The sequence below is a fragment of the Trachinotus anak genome, unplaced genomic scaffold, assembly GCF_046630095.1.
Source record: "Trachinotus anak isolate AG129_WGS33_773 ecotype Australia unplaced genomic scaffold, CSIRO_AGI_Tana_v1 ptg000012l, whole genome shotgun sequence".
Taxonomy (NCBI): domain Eukaryota; kingdom Metazoa; phylum Chordata; class Actinopteri; order Carangiformes; family Carangidae; genus Trachinotus; species Trachinotus anak.
Window position 1 is genome coordinate 21148623 of NW_027273863.1, and position 18554 is coordinate 21167176.

Genomic DNA, 18554 nt, shown 5'->3' on the forward strand with positions numbered 1-18554 from the left:
TACCAGTAAAGGCACCATTTTTAAAAGCCTCAAGGTTTCTGCAGTTTGTATAGGGAGATAAAATCAGACTTTGTTCCAACAAGAGCATTATTATTTTAACAGTACTGAAAGTTCAGAGGAGTTTGTTGATTCTTTGTTGCGCATTTGTGTCCCAGTTGGTCGTAGGCAGAACCCTGAGGCGAGGAGCACTGGACCGGGGAAGGAGAAATGCTGCTATTTCTTCTGGCAGGGCAGACACTCCACCGTCAGTGAGAAAGGAACGTCAGCGCTGATGACGGTGGAGCTGGACGAAGAGAGAGGGGCACAGGTAGGAGAGACGAGGCCTCTCTCCAGTCTGTGATCGAAAAACTAAATATAGAGCAATCATAAGTAGTGACAGAGTGATGATTCATTGGTTTCGAATGTAAAAACATTAGAAATTGTAGGGAGTTTTTCTCACACTGATATCCACACAGTAGCAGTATAATCTGCCATGATGTGTTTTTTTTTTTTCTTGTGTTTCTTTTAATTGTTCAACTCACAGGATTGGACAGAAGTGTTGAGATATTTTACAGTAAAAAGAAGATGTAGACAATGATACTTGACTGACGTTTGATGTTGATTCTAGCACACGAGACTCTCTATAACACCTTTGTATTAAGGATTGAGTGTGAGGAAAAACAACTTATCTTCAATACTGATTTTGTAGCATCATAAATTAATGAATGTTGTTTGTTTCCTGATATTGGTTTCTAGCAAAAGGGTCTCCAGATTATAACTGTGTAAAGTAGTGTTTTGTTTGCACGAGTCTAAACCTTTACAACCAGTGTGTGTCTGTGTTACAGGTTCAGGTTCAGCAGGGGAAGGAGCCTCCATGTTTCCTTCAGTGTTTCAACGGAGGGATGATCGTCCATGCTGGCAAACGGGAGGAGGAGGAGGAGAACACCCAGAGTAATCATTTCAACTCTTTTTCTACTCGTCAGAAATGCTTAAAATTTACAAGCAAAGAAAACACCACTCTCACTCGCTCTAATGATCATATTCACCTGCCCGGTCTGTGCCCAGGTGATTGGCGTCTGTACTGTGTAAGAGGCGAGGTGCCGGTGGAGGGCCACCTGCTGGAGGTGGCGTGCCACTGCAGCAGCCTGCGCTCCAGAGCCTCCATGATCCTGCTCAACATCAACAAGGCCATCATCTACCTGTGGCACGGCTGCAAGACGCAGCTGCACACTCGCAGTGTGGGAAACACGGCCGCACTCAAGATCAAGGAACAGTGAGTTTTATAAGGAGGGAAATTTGGCCATTGGTGGGTGTTTTGGCACAAGAAACGTGTCATGTTCTTGCAGATGATTTGAATTCTTTTCCCCTCTTGTTTGTCCCAGGTGTCCTCTGGAAGCAGGTCTCCACAGCAGCAGCAAGGTGACCATCCATGAGTGTGATGAGGGAGTGGAGCCTCCAGGCTTCTGGGAGGCTCTGGGCCGGAAGGACAGGAAGGCTTACGACTGCATGCTGCAAGGTACAGGAAACGCTGTGCTTCTTTATTTTCTTCATGAACTTACTTATTGATTTACTCTCATTTACTCGCATGTCTCTCAGACAGAGGTAAGGCCTCACTGCAGACACAGCTAGTGCAATTATTTTTGATAGAAAATCAAGTTTCTCCACACAGTAATTTGGTACTTTATTATAACTAGCTAAACAAAGCTTGAGGTCAAATTTTAATTTTTGAAGGTGCTCTACTATGACTCAATACTGGTGCCAGTAGAAAATGTACAATTATAAAACACTAGTTCTCTTTTCCAAGGACAAACTACAGCAGCTTCTCCTTTAAATGTAACAATAAAAGTCAAACGTCTCAAATCTATTATTGTTTATGTTGCATTAAATAGTGCAACAAAAACTTTCCCTCGAGATAATATTGTACAAAAACAACAAAACTGATGAGTCCTGAGGTGCAGTGCACAGCTGCAGACCCACAGTAGGTACTACAGTGTCATGTGGATGTTGACTAAACTTGGTGGAATGATTTATCTCGTTAAATGCTGGTGTCTGTTTTTCTCCGCAGATCCCGGTAAATTTAACTTCACCCCACGGCTCTTCCAGCTGAGCAGCACATCTGGAGAGTTTGTGGCGACCGAGTTCTTCCACCTGTCCAGAGCTCCGGACCTGGTCAGCTCACTGCCTTTCCTGCAGGAGGACTTGTACAACGTACCACAACCTGGTGAGACATGGACACAAACACAGACACACACACAGCATGACTGGGGTTTTCTATCCTCACTGTCGTGCTCTGACCTTGTGGATCATGTGGGGAAAATTCATCTGCAGAAACTGATGAAATAAATCCAGTGCTGACAGATTTACAAATTAATCTACAGGTTACAGACGTACAACTTTACACAGGCTGTGCACATAGTGTAATCTGCATTGAAACAGTTAAAGGACATTTCTCCCTCCCATCACAGCGTTGTTCCTGGTGGATAACTTCCATGAGGTTTACCTGTGGCAGGGCTGGTGGCCTCAGGACAGTGAGAGCACCGGCTCAGCTCGTATCCGCTGGGACGCAGACAGGAAGTGTGCAATGGAGACTGTGCTGCAGTATTGCAAAGGTAAGGAACGTAACAGTCAATAAAGCAATGCTTCAGTGAATGACAGGTGATAGCTGCACTAACACATTTTAAATATACAGTGATATTATAAAGGTTTGCCACTGATGAACGCTCAGGAATGCACTTTGTTTTAAAGGTGTGAAGTTGCAGATTTTCAGTTTGTACAGTACATGATAAGAAGGGGTGGGTTCAGAGTCAAAAATCTGGTTACACAGGTTACAGGTTAAACATAGTACAGTATAAAAACTGATGTCATTAGTAATTAAATGAAAGTTAATAATGGAAAAATATTGATTTTGACACAATTCTGATAGAAAAGCACAAGATGGTGAAAAAGTGCCAATGCTGTTTAGTTGAACGAGTCTATTTCTTATTTACTGCAACTTAAACTGGGATTAAGTTTGATCACACACAGTCCCCACTCATCTGGATAAATTAAGAACCTTTAAAGAGAAAAGCGCTGCGCAATCCCTAATTCTAACGCTGAAATTAAATGGCAGTAATTATTTGTTAATTATTGTGCTGATTTTCTCCTTCAGAGAAGAACGATAAGAAGCCTCAGAAGTCATATCTGATCCACGCCGGTCTGGAGCCGCTCACCTTCACCAACATGTTTCCCAGCTGGGAGCACAGAGAGGACGTGGCTGAGATCACTGAGAGGGTCAGCAACACACACACACACACACACACACACACACACACACACACACACAGTCTCACTTCTCTCCTAACTTTTCTCACACTACTGTTTTACAAAAGGACTTTTTGCTGTATCTTCTCTTCTGGCTGCAGGAGGCGGAGGTGTGTAACCAGATCATCCTGGTGGAGGACGTGTTGGCCCGGCTCTGTCAGAACACCTTCCCTCTGGCTCAGCTGCAGGCCCGGCCGCTCCCCGAGGGAGTCGACCCACTCCGCCTGGAGATCTACCTGTCTGACCAGGACTTTGAGGTCAGTAAACCTGACAGCTGACATTTTCCTCCTTTAAGTTGTAATTTTATGACATTATGAAATACTACATTTGCATTACATACTGGCAAATAAGTCATTAAACAACACATGCTTCTGTCTCACTCTCTGGAAATGGACGGCAATAGATATAAGTCCTTGTTACAGTGAAGATGATGTTTTGGTAACTTTAACCAGTCATGTAATATCTGCATAGATATACAGTATAATTGATTTTAACTGTGTATAAATTAGAGAATGAAGAGCAGAGAGATGTGGGAGAAATTTGTGTTTCAAGGATAAAAAAGTTTTTCAACCTTTTATTTTCCATTATTGCTTTTGAAAGGAAAAATTCCACTATGACATTTTAGGACAGGTTGACACGTTGCTAACAACAGTATAACCTTGTCTGTTGGTGATATATTGGGCAACTTTGTGTCCAGTTTTTTTCTGGTGCGTTTTGTGACCATAGCTCAACAGTGTAAAGTCACATCATCATATTTCCAGATGCTAAAGATGCTTGAGACCAGAAGTGTCCATCAAAAAGGCAGAGGCAGAAATATGGGTCGACTGACATGAAAAAATGTCAAAAACAAGCAAATGACAGCAGTTATTCAAAAAATAACTTCTGCCCTATGTTTTGATTGATCATAGTTTATGTATAAAATACTCAGAGGTGGATTTTCCTTCTAAATCATTACACCTCATTCATATCATCCTTGCTAACTCCATCTAACTCTCACTTTACAGAGCAAGTTGTAGGTGGATTCAGGTAAGAAGAGCCATTTGTGTGATTCATCAACACTGGCGACCTGTTCTTCTTTTCAAGCACGTCAGCACTGTGTTTTTCTTTCTTTTGTGGACTTAAAAAAAAACTCTGATTCACTCCTGTTTCACTGCTGTCTCTGAGGTGTGGCGCTGGCTGAGGAGGAAAGTTGTGCGCTTGGCTGCACAATTATATCTAAAAAGATAATTGTGATTACTCTGTTACAGTTGGTCAGGTCCTTTATATCAGCTGCAGTCACAAAGAATTTAGTGCTCCAACTTCTGCTCACCGTAGATAAGGAATGTAAAAAAAGACATGACCCCAAATTAGATGACATTCCTGCAAGGGAAAAAATAAATGAAATAATAGAAATGATTAAAAAAAAAAAAAAATAGGTGGGTGGGTGGGTACAGTTTTAAAAATAGAATAAAAATGTCTTCAGCACATTTATGGAATTTATATTTCATTGTTTGTCATACTTAACAGCCAAATTGTTTGATATAATGTCTTACAGAGTGAAACAATTAGTTAGTTAATTGATTTGTTGTTTGACACAAAATTAACTGGCAGCTACTTTGACAATAAATAAATTGTCTTAGTCATTGATCAAGCACGTTCTCTGGTTCCAGCTTCTCCAGTGTGAGGATTTGCTGTTTTTTCATCATTTAAATCAAATCCCTTTGGCGTCAGGCTGCTGGTTGGACAAACACAAATTGAAGACGTCACTTTCGGCGAGATTTTTTTTTTTTCTTATTTGATAATATTTTATAGTCAAGTTGATAAATAATAATAAAAATTATCATTACTTGGAGCCCTAGTGAGTCAAAATGTTGTCTTTTTTCCAATCCTTGTATTTAATCATTTTTTTCCATGGCAGCAGTGAGCTTCAATACAACCCTGAAAAATTCTGAAAAAAAAAAAAAAAATGGCGCCGCAGATGGCTGCCTCGGTGTTTTGGTGCGCTCTGCACCAATCACCAGAAAAAAATTCCTTGTACGTGAAAACATACTTGGCAATAAACCTGATTCTGATTCTGATAATATAATATATAACCTAGGCCAGGGGATCAAAATGTTTTTAAACACATTTCCTTTACCTGAATGACTGAGATTGTATGCTCAGGAGTTTAAAGACTTTTGTCAAGTTTATACTGTTACAACAACTGGGAGGTTTAATTGTGCAGCCTTACTTCCTCTCTTCCCCTCTTTACGCAACACCTTCAACTACACCACCTACCTGTACGTACACTATTCTGCTGCTGCTACTATCCTCTTCACACACACACACACACACACACACACACACACACCTCTTTCACCTGAGACTCTTTTCTCTCAGTATAAATAGATGCACTTGTGATTCACCATCAGCTACACCCCAGTCTGACTCACTCTGTCTGTGGAGCACAAAAAGGACGCATGAAAACACTGAAACTACTAAACCATCCTTATATGGTAAGAGAGGTTTCCTGAGGTTTTTGTCCACCCACATAGCACTAAATATGACGACAGTGTGTCCTGCCATCGCCCACTTTTCGACCAATCAGTGAGTGTATTAATACAGAATCAGTCAAATAACAGCTGTAAATGCACTAGAGAAGTCCAAATGTACATGACATTCAACTAAAATTTTATTCAATATGTAAATGTTCCCCCTTTGTCTTTACTTTAATCTCACGTCAGGAAGCATGCTCCATATCTAGCTAAATAACCCTCCTGCTGAATCCTAATAGAGTGATTGTGCAGTGATTGTGCAGAGGCCTTAACTAAACACTGAACAGATACATTATCATTTTTACACTTCTCAGTAATTACTGAGATTGTTTTATCGCCCAGCCCTGGATAGAATCAAGGTCAAAGTTAAACTCAAACTTAAAAATGTACCATTCCCTTACAAAGCAGATATTGGAAAAGTAATTGAAAAAAACTGGGGTCCTTTTATACAACATTTGTAGATTTCTTGGTTGTTTTTCTGAGGGTGATTGTTTACTCTTATGTAATGAATTTAAGCTTTTTGCAAGCAATAAATGAATATCCAAGGCAGAATTTTCTGTCTTACATTCAGTATATTGTGCTTATCAGTGTATAATCCTAGTATTAAAAAGCTTAAGGGCATTTTTGTTTTTTTTTTTTGTTTTTTTTTTCAGTTTTTACCCAATATACACCTCAGGGTATGATTAACCTCGCACCAATACCTTCCTGTAAAACAATATATTTAAACCCAAGAGCCTGATGAACTTTGTGTCTCTGTTTTTTCTGTTCCAGAAAGCTTTGGACATGAAGAGAGAGGAATATGAACGTCTGCCAGGGTGGAAGCAAGTGAATTTAAAGAAGGCCAAAGGACTGTTTTAAGGAGGTTATTAAAGTGAAGATGGCGTGTGAGGTGGATAACAGTTGAGATGGAGATACAGGAAATGTCACATGAACTTGTTTTCGTGGTAACATGTGAGGACACTGGGGACAGAAATTTCACAGTGTCCTGACTCGGAAGAAAACCTACACGAATGATGAGACTGGAGATGCACTCGCCTTGCTTATAGTCATGTTTTACTTCAACTTTGTCATTACATAACAAAATTAAACTCAAGTGGTTTAACTGAAGGAAAAAAAACACCTTGCTTTGGTTCATACTTGGTGTGTATTTGGAGTCTCCTCCAAGCACTAAAGTCACTGCTCATGGACTTACGAAAGAAAACTCTAGGACGCTTGGTGTCAGAGTGCCATGCTATGGTTGTGTATGTATGTGTGTGCGATTGTATATAATGTTTGTAAGTGCGTGTAATGTTTATTTGTGTAAATGTGTGTGTAGATGCGTTTGTGACTTTGTATCTATGTAAAGAAAATCCTGTCACGTCAGATGTTGTGAGGAAAGTTGTGGGTTTTTTTTTTTTTTCTTTTTTGTCTACAGTGTCTGGATGCTATCAGGCCACGTAGGTAACTCATGTTGCTTGACTGTGTTGAACTGCTGAAGTGACTCTGACTGACTGAGCTCCTCGTGGCAGAGAGAAGAGCTGTAATTTAAAGGTTCAACTTTAATGAGAAGAGAAACAGCGGCTTGATAAATCTGAATGTATAGTGCCTTGCTTTTTGTGTACAGTTTATATACAGAAATTCTAGTCTGCATTTTTAAAGACTTTCTTTGTGATATAAGACATAGTAAATTAAATCACAATAATGCTCCAATCAAACCAGGACTCTGTGTCTTTTGTGTCTCCTGCCTATGCACATTAAAAGCACTGCATTAAAATTGTAAGATTGAAACTACCAGTTATCTCCATCTCAGAGTTATCAGCAGACAAGCCCATTATTTTCTGACATTGTCTATTTAGAAGTAGTGAAAAAATGCACTTGACAATTTCCCAGAGTCAAGCGTGTTTGGGCCAAAACCAAAAATGTAAAATGTTTGTATTCATCAATTAAATCAACAAATAATATCCACTTTCTGAAATTTCAACTTATTTCAAATTTTAATTTTATTTTTAAAAAATTCCATCAGCAAGAACAATTAAAGAAGTCACCATATTTATTCCATGTTGTTTGGTGGATTGCCTCAAAAGAATGTTGAATTAATAAGAAAAATCTGATAATTGATAAATTAAGTCTTATTCCACAGGGTTAGAGTTACAGGTATTTCCAATATAGACAGACAACCACTAACATTTAAACTAATTCAGAGTCACCAATCTACATTACATACATGATATATGAGGACTTGTGTGTACTTTGGCATTGGTAGAAGAAATGTTCAGATCATTTACTTAAGTAAACGTCAGGGTTTTATGGTGTTAAGGACCCAAATGCAAACAATCCAAGGGAGTGGGTGGAAAAAAGATGGTTTATTAAAGAAAGGATTTACTCAAAAGTCTTACTTGATGGGGAAAACAGGCCCAGGAAACAAACAGAAACACAAGGAAACACTGAGGATACTCAACAAAAGTAAAATAGAAAATCAAAATACTGGAACATTGGAACAAGGGACACAGGAAAACTTTAAAAATACAAGCTGAGTAAATCAGAAGCAAGAGACACTGGTTCATGACGCAGGGGGGGGGGGACAGGCAAACTGTCAGACCCATCGGAAACAGAGACTTAAATACACAAGGGAGGTAAGAGCAATCAAACACAGGTGAAACACATTAGGGCGGGGCAGACAATCTCCCTGGAGGAAGACAGTACAAAGACAGGATGTAAAACAACCACAAGACATACGCCAGCAGAGCTGGCCGATGAGAGGTTTCTGCAGATCGAGTCAGTCAGCGCCCCATCAAAGAGGGGGTTATTCGTGTAGTCCTCTTTACTCCACCTGTTTGGTCTATGTCTCTGTCATGCTTTAACTTGACTAAGTAGCAGGTTTAAAGGATAATACTTCCATTAAGTATCTGCAGTTGCTATCAGTAAATCATCTGTAGAGACTAAAACCATTGACAGTCCATCCTAACAACTACTGTCTGAGTAGCAACGATCTGATGTAGCTCTTGCCTGAACAGAGTAAAACAACCATAGAAATGCTTAGAGGAGCCAAACCTTTGGGTATTAGATTACTTCATTCTTTGTGATTAACATGGCCAAGCTGCATAGTTGTCAAATGTCAATTAATTTGTCAATATTGTTTTAATAATTTTTCAGCCTCTTATCTGTGAATATTTGACAGTTTTCTTTGTCGACATGATAGAAAACTGAATATCTTTGAATTTTTGACAGATGGTTCAAAGAAACAACCGATCTATATATTTCTGCTTGCACTGTGGGAAATTATAAGACATGGTACAATGAAATGATCAAATTATATGTAATGTAGGTTCCGTCCTTCTTCTGGTCCAGGAGCAGGTCCGCTCCCTGCTGTGTTGGATCTGTACACGTTTGATGGAGGTTTATCTGAGAAAGGTTTTGTGGTTCTGACTGCAGTACGAGAGATTCATCTGGATTATTTTGAAGAAGCAATAGAGTTTTTTAAAGAACAATATATGGTGAGTTCTGTTCTTCTTTTCAAAATGGTAGGGTGTATCATGTACTGTAGTGGACTACAAATCTGCCCAAAATATAATGGAAATGGATTATAAAAATTTCAGAGTGAAATTGTTATCATGAAATTGCAGTTTTCAAAACAGAAAGTAAAATCAAAAAGCCTTCAAAAACGTAGATTGAAAAATGCTAAATGGAAATTTTCAAAAGGCTTGTATTTGATTGATATATGATGGATTGAGTTTGGAGACATAACAATTTGAAAAATTTGAAAAAAAACTTAGTAACGTTAGTAACGTTAATATGAATTTGGCAGTTCAAATAGAAACAGGGACTCAGGACAAGAACAAACATATATTGCACAAAATTTATATTTTGCTTTCCACTTTCTCTTTTGGAAGACAGGCCAAGTTGGATTTATCCATTTACAATTATGTCTACAAAACTGTGCAAAAATAGAAGGGGTCTGAATACTATCTGAATACACTGTATACATTCAATGAACATATTGTAGTATTTCAATTGTTAATACAAAACTACACTTCCTATTAGTACTTCACAATTAAAGTTTTCTGCTGATCGGTCACTGTGAAACTTTTATTGTGAAGCAGCAGCTTCCTGTTACCATGGTGATCAACATTAGTTCAGCATCGCCTAGGACCTGCACAGAAGTCTGGATCAGGCTCTCAGTGCTGAGGTGTAGTGTCAACATTAACATCACAGGGATCTGAGAGAGGAAGAGGCTCGCTCCTGTTCAACCAGCAACCGTCTTCACCGGAAGGTAAGAGATGTGTTTTTGTAGCTGTTGTTTCAGACCGTGACCCAATCACATTGAAAGGTCACAACATATTCCAACCATACTGTACATAATTTATGGAAAATGTATGGTAGCACTTTAAGAATAATAAATGAAATTCTACACAATGTTACAAATGTATATGTCGTGATAAAGTGAAAATATGATGTGATAACATGATAAAACATATTGTTATAACAATAAACCTTTCACGTTATAATGTGATACTGATCCGTTTCTCTTTTTCTGGTGTGGCAGCAATACCCTTTCTGTAAACCAGTCAGTTTGCCAATGACCTCTGGCAAGTAACAGAGAATAATAATGACAAACCTTTGTCCCAGAGGCATTTGATTCCTTTGTTTCTTTCCTAATTGTCAATAAACTCAAGAGACTGTCACACCTTTCCTTTTTATGTAAAATCACATTTATTAATTTTTGCTAAAGTAAGCCACAAAGTTCAAACAGTACAAAAAAAAAAAAAACAGACATTCAACAAAACCACTTCACAATCAATCTAAAACCAAACCCTTGAAACCCAAATAGCTTTAAGGTCTGTATCATACGGTCATACCAAGAAACACAATTTTTCAGCTGCGTGAAGTTTTGAAGCGTCACAAGCAAATATACCATTTTATAGTCTACTTTGCTGCAGAGCAATGCCTACATTTGTAAAGAATAGATCTCTACTTTCAGAAGAGATGTCCTCCCAAGTCAGACTGAGGCTGCTGCCGGGCGCCAGATGTTTGTTCGACGAGCCCATTCAGATGAAGGTCTCTGGGCTGAGGTCGAGGCAGGTGGTCGCTCTGAGAGCCAGATCAACAGATGAGAGAGGGGTGGTGTTCACCTCCTTGGCCACCTACAGGGCTGATGGGAGCGGGGAGATTGACCTCAACAGAGACCCCTCACTCAGAGGGAACTACGTTGGGGTTGAACCCATGGGTCTGCTGTGGTCGATGAGGCCGGTCACCTTGCACAAAAGGTTTCAAAAAACAAATTCACTTAACCCCCATGTGGTGAAGTTCTCTGTGCATGAGCAGGAGGGAGAAGGAAGGATGTTGGCAGAGGCGATCAATGAGAGGTTCCTGATTGGAGACGGGGTCATCTGGTGCCCCGTCAAAGAGGGGAACATTCGTGGAGTTCTGTTTACTCCCCCAGGTCGGTGGATTTGTGTTTGTCTCTTTGTCTTTGACTTTATTTGTTAAATTAGTCAACTTTATGGTCATTAACAAATCCTATCAAGAAACCAAAACCTAAAACAGTTAGGTACCCTTAAGAAAACTGGTCATGTGACTTTTTCCCATTTCATAATGAACAATGTAAAACAATACAAAGGCCAACAATTTTCAAAGCATCACAAATGACTGTGTATTCTTACAATCTGATATTTGCTCCAATATATATTTATACTGATATTTTCTCTGGTCCAGGAGCAGGTCCGTTCCCTGCTGTGTTGGATCTGTACACGTTTGGTGGAGGTCTATCTGAGAAAAGGGCCTCTCTGCTGGCCAGCCGAGGTTTTGTGGTTCTGACTGTAGCGCTGTACGGCCACGATGACATGCCGAGGAACATCGGAGAGATTCATCTGGATTATTTTGAAGAAGCAATAGAGTTTTTAAAGAAACAAGATAAGGTGAGTTCTTAGATATGGCTGGGTGTTTGTGTTCCCATTGGTTTAAAAATCTGCATTCATCTGCAAGAGTCCTGTTTCTTACATTTTATAATTTTGTGCTTTTAACATTGGGAACTCCTACACAGAGCATTAAAAAGTAAATATACAGAAGCAAATCCAAAGGTTGCCTTGGGCAGAGTTTGCAGCATGACTGCAAGAAGACAAATGAGAAACTTCCATTGCTTCAAATGTTCATAATTAAAATGTAAACTTTTACAGGCACATATATATAATCAAGTGCTTCATGTTCATCTACAGAAGAGGAAATCTGCATTGCACAAAAGCTGAGAATTGCAGTTTGTAACTTTCATGTTTTTCCACAGGTGGGCAGCAAAGGAGTTGGTGTACTATCCCTTTCAAAAAGTGGAGATGTTGCACTGTCAATAGCCTCTTACCTGCCAGATGTTGAGGCCACAGTGTGGATTAACGGCTGCTGTGCCAATACAGCTTTACCTCTTTACTATAGGAAAAAACAAATCCTCCCTGCGTTGATGTTTGACGTCAACAAGATAATTCCCACTGAGTCAGGAGCCAGCATGGTCAAATATGGTGTTAACAATCCACTGGCAGAGGAGAACAAGGCCACTCTGGTCCCCATTGAACAAGCCAAGGGACATTTCCTCTTTGCAGCTGCAGAGGACGACCTCAACTGGGACAGCAAGGCCTACATGGACGAGATGGTGGAGAGACTGAAGCATCATGGGAAGGAAAACTTTGAAAGTGTGTGTTACCCTGGAGCAGGACATTACTTAGAGCCACCTTACGGACCCTACTGCCCCTCCAGCTTTCATGGACTTGCGGGGAAACCAGTCCTGTGGGGGGGTGAGCCCAGGTCCCACGCAGCAGCTGAAGTCCACCTGTGGAAGAAGATCCAGGAGTTCTTCAGAGCTCACCTGAGCTGTGACGCTACACAGTCTAAAGCCAAGTTATAGATGGAAATACAACAGAAACATTAGAAGAAATGAAGTTGTTTCATGTTGACGTTGGTTTAGTGTTTTTGCAATTTACATGTGTGTGTATGAATGTGCAGTATTTGTCAGTAATAATTACTCCTCATGACAAAAATAGAATTCATATTGGATTCTTATCATTGATATGATATGTAAACAGCTTTTTATAGAAGGTGTTAGATCTAATTTTGGATTCTTAAAATACTATTTGGAATTATCATCCTATTTTGTAAATCTTTTTAAAAAATGTTTTTAAATAACATATTCATCTGCGATGTAATTGAGGCATTTAGTTTAGTGGAATGAAAAGTATAATATTTACCATTGAAAAGTTGTGTTGTAGAATTCTATTGCAGTAGAAAATAAAAATGTTAAAGAAAAGCAACTCAGAATTGTACTGAAGTATTACTGGAGTAAATCAATGTCCTGAGTTAATTTGTAACTTGGCCAAACACAGATTTGTGAGCGCCCTCTGCTGGTCAATGTTTGCAGTTGCGCAGAGCTTCATTCACAATCACCAACTGCTGTTTGCTCCAGTGTTTATACCGGATTTATCTTCCGGTTGGTAACACTGAGTGTTTGTTTCTTATAAGTAGAGAAGTTTGATAATATCATGTAATATTATAACAAAGTAGTATACAGTATTTGCTGTAGTGTACATGTACACTTATTCATATCATCTGTGTCAGTGTTGACGCGCATCAGTCGGGAACGCGCTTTAGAGTCTGGGTGTCTGGACGTTTGAAACTGGATCTGACCTCCTGTCCGGGTTCGTCAACATACTTTGTTGTTATGTCCGCAGCCTGTTTCTAAACAGCTCTGATTTTAGAAAATAACTTTTACTGAGATCGATGAGCGAGATTAAAAGAGCAAACGAAAGGAAAAAGAAATCACGGAGACCTCACTCCAGCAACAACAACAGCGTCCTGTCGGGACCTCGAGTCATTGACCTCTGCTCAAAACTCTGTTTGTCTAATCTGTATTTTCTCTACTGGCAGATGTGCATTCAGCATGCAAATTAAATCAGAATCAGAATCAGGTTTATTGCCAAGTATGTTTTCACGTACAAGGAATTTGTTCTAGTGAATGGTGCAGAGCGCACCAAAACACCGAGGCAGCCATCTGCGGCGCCATTTAAAAAGGAGGAGGAATGGGGAAAAAACAAGTGGAGAGGAGAGGAGAAAAAATAACAGAACCCAAACTATACTCCTGGGGGGGGGGGGGGGGTACAGTGTGGGATTCGGGAAAAAAAACCTCAGCAACATAGGCATATATAAACAAACACATCTTACAACACAGTGACTCAAGACAATTTGCTCCAGGGGAGGGGGGAAAGGGGGGAGGAGGTGATTCCAGTGCAGACAGGCAGCCAGCCACAGCCGCTGCCATTTAAGGCGCAGCTATCGGACCCCGCCCGCCGCGCTGGATGGGAGGAAGCGGCGAAGGCGTGGGATGGGGTTGGGTTGTGAGTTGCATATGTACATGTAAGAGGTGTCCGTGAATGTGTGTGTGTGCATAGGCCTGGGGAGTCGCTTCGTCTAGTTCACAATCAGTGCCTCAGTTCGCAGGGTGTCATCGCGATAACACAGCAAGTTGCCATGGAGACATCCTTGATCGGTTCCTGGACGGAGTCAACAATCCACAGGTGTCCGTGGAGGAGGGGGGGGGGTAGGAGTAGAAGCGTCTCACTGCAGCGATCTCGTGGGGGAGTTGTTCCAGCACCGGCCTTGGCCAAGGCCGGTGCTGCGGGGGCCGGAACGCAGATTAGATTATGATTGTTTGGGTTAGGGCGAGCAGTCGTATTTCAATAGACACGGCTTACTCTGTTAGTCCATTCTGGTCATCTCCATCCATTCTCCTTTTCAAAGCTGCAAGCTTCTCCAAGATGTGACCCATGTTGCGATTTATGACCACAGTCTGAGCATTAACAGCTCCTTCCAAGGTGGTTCCCAAGTTGCGGTTCACAATCACAGTCTGAGTGCTTACAGCTTTACTCACTCCATCAATTATGTCGGGCAGCGTGGGGATTTGGACTGCTGTCACCGTCTTCCGAATTTTCCGATACACCAGGGCAATGCCTAATCCAATCAGCAGAAAGCCTGATATCACAGTTCCGAATATATAGAGATCTTCGATGTCCTCAACGGAAAGACTCGCCAGGCACACGACCCTCCACTGCTCCCAGGAGCAGTGGAGGGTCGTGTGAAATTCAAGACGACTGATCAATCTCTGCACTCACTCTGCAGTTCGGCATATGTTATAACCTGTATATATTCCTTTATGAAAGATATTTGGTCAGTGTTTGAACGGGTCAGCCATTGAGTTACCTGACCTGAACACACCTACTGAGATACACTTTGTTGGCAGTTTATGAGGTACACCTAACTAAAACTAATGCAGTCTGATGCAACAGTCCTGCAATAAATCCTCCCTTCATTAAGGTGATAATGTTCAGGTTTTGTTAAAACTATTTTACAGAGGTGCTGTTTCAACTGTGGCCAGTGTGATGAAATTTGTGCTGCCTTTAAACTGTACTGCATCACATTTCTGTTATTTAGCCTGCAAGCATTGATATCAAGTGTATCAGTGTATATAGATACTAATATTGCTCTGTTATTTGGATACATACAGGACAATATTATACTTGAATCAATGCATATTTGTAAATATTTGAAATTACCCCCAAAATGTGAGACCTTTTTACACAGTGCAGTGTGTCTACAACAGACGACAGTATGTAGTACAGCTGTTGTTTGTATCGATACACATTTGGCTCTTTAATCTCTCTGTTTTCTCTTGTAGTGACAGTGTTGTTGCTTTGCTTTGTCACATTACCCAGAAATGATGACTGTGCTATATTTGGTCCAGCCACAGAACAAAGATTAAAGCTGTGAAGAGGAGATCTTCACTTTCAGAAGAGATGTCCTCCCAAGTCAGACTGAGGCTGCTGCCGAGCGCCAGATGTTTGTTCGACGAGCCCGTTCAGGTGAAGGTCTCTGGGCTGAGGTCGAGACAGGTGGTCGCTCTGAGAGCCAGATCAACAGATGAGAGAGGAATGGTGTTCACCTCCTCGGCCACCTACAGGGCTGATGGGAGCGGGGAGATTGACCTGAACAGAGACCCCTCACTCAGAGGGAACTACGTTGGGGTTGAACCCATGGGTCTGCTGTGGTCGATGAGGCCGGTCACCTTGCACAAAAGGTTTCAAAAAACTAATTCACTAAACCCCTATGTGGTGAAGTTCTCTGTGCATGAAGAGGAGGGGGAGGGAAGGATGTTGGCAGAGGCGATCAATGAGAGGTTCCTGATTGGAGACGGGGTCATCCGGCGCCCCGTCAAAGAGGGGAACATTCGTGGAGTTCTGTTTACTCCCCCAGGTCCGTGGATTTGTGTTTGTCTCTTTGTCTTTGCCTTAATTTCTTAAATTTGTCAGTTAGGTACCCATAAGAATGCTGAAGCATTTTTGCCTTTCATTTGCTTGATGGTCAATATGAACCCAAGTGACAACCACTGTAATGTCACCCATTGGTTTGTGAACTGCCGTTTTGAAGCCCTTAGTTTGCAATTTTGCCGTCGCCATCTTGGTTTTTTGAAACCAGAAGAAACCATGTTTGGACGAGAAGGTGGAGCTGAGGAGGAGTGAGGGTTGGGACTGACATGTTCTGTCCTCTGTCCTGATTGTCAGGCAGGTCACTGTGTGTGGTACAATCTGTCAATCACACATTAGACCCACCCTAATGCATACCCTGCTTTATCATCTATTTTCCTCTAAATGGGAGCATAATTTAAAAAACGAACACCATGTTGTATTGAACAAGACTGGAAACTAGAGATTGAGACCTTTAATCCATTAGGAAAACATTTACTGAGGTAATAAATCAAGTGAGAAGCAGGGACATTTTCCCATAGACTTCAATACAATTGCACTTCTTTTGCAATCGGCGGAGTCGCCCCCTGATGGTCATTAGATAGAATGCAGGTTAAAAGCACTTTCACAAAGGCTTCACTTTTCAGACCCGGAGTCTATGTCCATTTGAACAGATGAAAGGATTACAGGAAGAAAAAAACCTGGTGGCTATAATCAGTACTGCAGATCATGTGACTTTTTCCCATTTCATAATGAACAATGTAAAACAATACATACAATTTTCAAAGCATCACAAATGACTGTGTATTCTTACAATCTGATATTTGCTCCAATATATATTTATACTGTCTGATATTTTCTCTGGTCCAGGAGCAGGTCCGTTCCCTGCTGTGTTGGATCTGTACACGTTTGGTGGAGGTCTATCTGAGAAAAGGGCCTCTCTGCTGGCCAGCCGAGGTTTTGTGGTTCTGACTGTAGCGCTGTACGGCCACGATGACATGCCGAGGAACATCGGAGAGATTCATCTGGATTATTTTGAAGAAGCAATAGAGTTTTTAAAGAAACAAGATAAGGTGAGTTCTTAGATATGGCTGGGTGTTTGTGTTCCCATTGGTTTAAAAATCTGCATTCATCTGCAAGAGTCCTGTTTCTTACATTTTATAATTTTGTGCTTTTAACATTGGGAACTCCTACACAGAGCATTAAAAAGTAAATATACAGAAGCAAATCCAAAGGTTGCCTTGGGCAGAGTTTGCAGCATGACTGCAAGAAGACAAATGAGAAACTTCCATTGCTTCAAATGTTCATAATTAAAATGTAAACTTTTACAGGCACATATATATAATCAAGTGCTTCATGTTCATCTACAGAAGAGGAAATCTGCATTGCACAAAAGCTGAGAATTGCAGTTTGTAACTTTCATGTTTTTCCACAGGTGGGCAGCAAAGGAGTTGGTGTACTATCCCTTTCAAAAAGTGGAGATCTTGCACTGTCAATAGCCTCTTACCTGCCAGATGTTGAGGCCACAGTGTGGATCAGTGGCTGCAGCGCCAATACAGCTTTACCTCTTTACTATAGGAAAAAACAAATCCTCCCTGCGTTGATGTTTGACTTCAACAAGATAATTCCCACTGAGTCAGGAGCCAGCATGGTCAAATATGGTGTTAACAATCCACTGGCAGAGGAGAACAAGGCCACTCTGGTCCCCATTGAACAAGCCAAGGGACATTTCCTCTTTGCAGCTGCAGAGGACGACCTCAACTGGGACAGCAAGGCCTACATGGACGAGATGGTGGAGAGACTGAAGCATCATGGGAAGGAAAACTATGAAAGTGTGTGTTACCCTGGAGCAGGACATTACTTAGAGCCACCTTACGGACCCTACTGCCCCTCCAGCTTTCATGGGTTCGTGGGGAAACCAGTCCTGTGGGGGGGTGAGCCCAGGTCCCACGCAGCAGCTGAAGTCCACCTGTGGAAGAAGATCCAGGAGTTCTTCAGAGCTCACCTGAGCTGTGACGCTACACAGACTAAAGCCAAGTTATAGATGGAAATACAACAGAAACATTAGAACAAATGAAGTTGATTCATGTTGAAGTTGGTTTAGTGTTTTCGCAATTTACATGTGTGTGTATGATTGTGCAGTATTTGTCAGTAATAATTACTCCTCATGACAAAAATAGAATTCATATTGGATTCTTATCATTGATATGATATGTAAACAGCTTTTTATAGAAGGTGTTAGATCTAATTTTGGATTCTTAAAATACTATTTGGAATTATCATCCTATTTTGTAAATCTTTTTAAAAAATGTTTTTAAATAACATATTCATCTGCGATGTAATTGTGGCATTTAGTTTGGTGGAATGAAAAGTATAATATTTACCATTGAAAAGTTGTGTTGTAGAATTCTATTGCAGTAGAAAATAAAAATGTTAAAGAAAAGCAACTCAGAATTGTACTGAAGTATTACTGGAGTAAATCAATGTCCTGAGTTAATCTGTAACTTGGCCA

The 18554-nt window shown here is 40.7% G+C and overlaps 3 protein-coding genes across 17 annotated transcripts in view; all 3 read left to right on the forward strand.

Moving 5' to 3' along the window:
• LOC139629805 (supervillin-like) overlaps positions 1-8347 on the forward strand; it is a 48556-nt gene extending 40209 nt beyond the window's left edge. For 12 of the 14 annotated variants that reach the window (XM_071492667.1, XM_071492669.1, XM_071492658.1 and 9 more), the window contains 9 exons: positions 156-307; positions 825-930; positions 1045-1252; positions 1362-1495; positions 2045-2200; positions 2445-2588; positions 3128-3249; positions 3381-3536; positions 6564-8347. In XM_071492667.1, coding sequence (XP_071348768.1) covers positions 156-307; positions 825-930; positions 1045-1252; positions 1362-1495; positions 2045-2200; positions 2445-2588; positions 3128-3249; positions 3381-3536; positions 6564-6650 — 1265 coding nt within the window. In that variant the 3' untranslated portion in view covers positions 6651-8347. Of the gene's footprint in view, positions 1-155; positions 308-824; positions 931-1044; positions 1253-1361; positions 1496-2044; positions 2201-2444; positions 2589-3127; positions 3250-3380; positions 3537-4283; positions 4306-4928 lie in introns of all 14 variants that reach the window. The other 2 variants (XM_071492662.1, XM_071492663.1) reach the window with 2 other exon arrangements.
• Positions 8348-8467: 120 nt separating this feature from the next.
• Positions 8468-13060, forward strand: LOC139629811 (acyl-coenzyme A thioesterase 1-like). The gene is made up of 5 exons (XM_071492685.1): positions 8468-9265; positions 9872-10041; positions 10750-11211; positions 11484-11686; positions 12049-13060. Exons 3-5 carry the CDS (start codon positions 10755-10757, stop codon positions 12655-12657), a joined length of 1269 nt encoding a protein of 422 aa, XP_071348786.1. The 5' UTR covers positions 8468-9265; positions 9872-10041; positions 10750-10754; the 3' UTR covers positions 12658-13060.
• Positions 13061-13208: 148 nt separating this feature from the next.
• Positions 13209-18489, forward strand: LOC139629808 (acyl-coenzyme A thioesterase 1-like). Of its 2 annotated transcripts, none has more exons than XM_071492675.1 (4): positions 13209-13444; positions 15515-16052; positions 16913-17115; positions 17478-18489. In XM_071492675.1, the coding sequence occupies exons 2-4, from the start codon at positions 15596-15598 to the stop codon at positions 18084-18086; spliced, it is 1269 nt and encodes a 422-aa protein (XP_071348776.1). In that variant the 5' UTR covers positions 13209-13444; positions 15515-15595; the 3' UTR covers positions 18087-18489. The 2 variants fall into 2 exon arrangements, with proteins under 2 accessions (XP_071348776.1, XP_071348775.1); XM_071492674.1 differs by having other exon boundaries at positions 15544-16052.
• Positions 18490-18554: the final 65 nt, after the last annotated feature.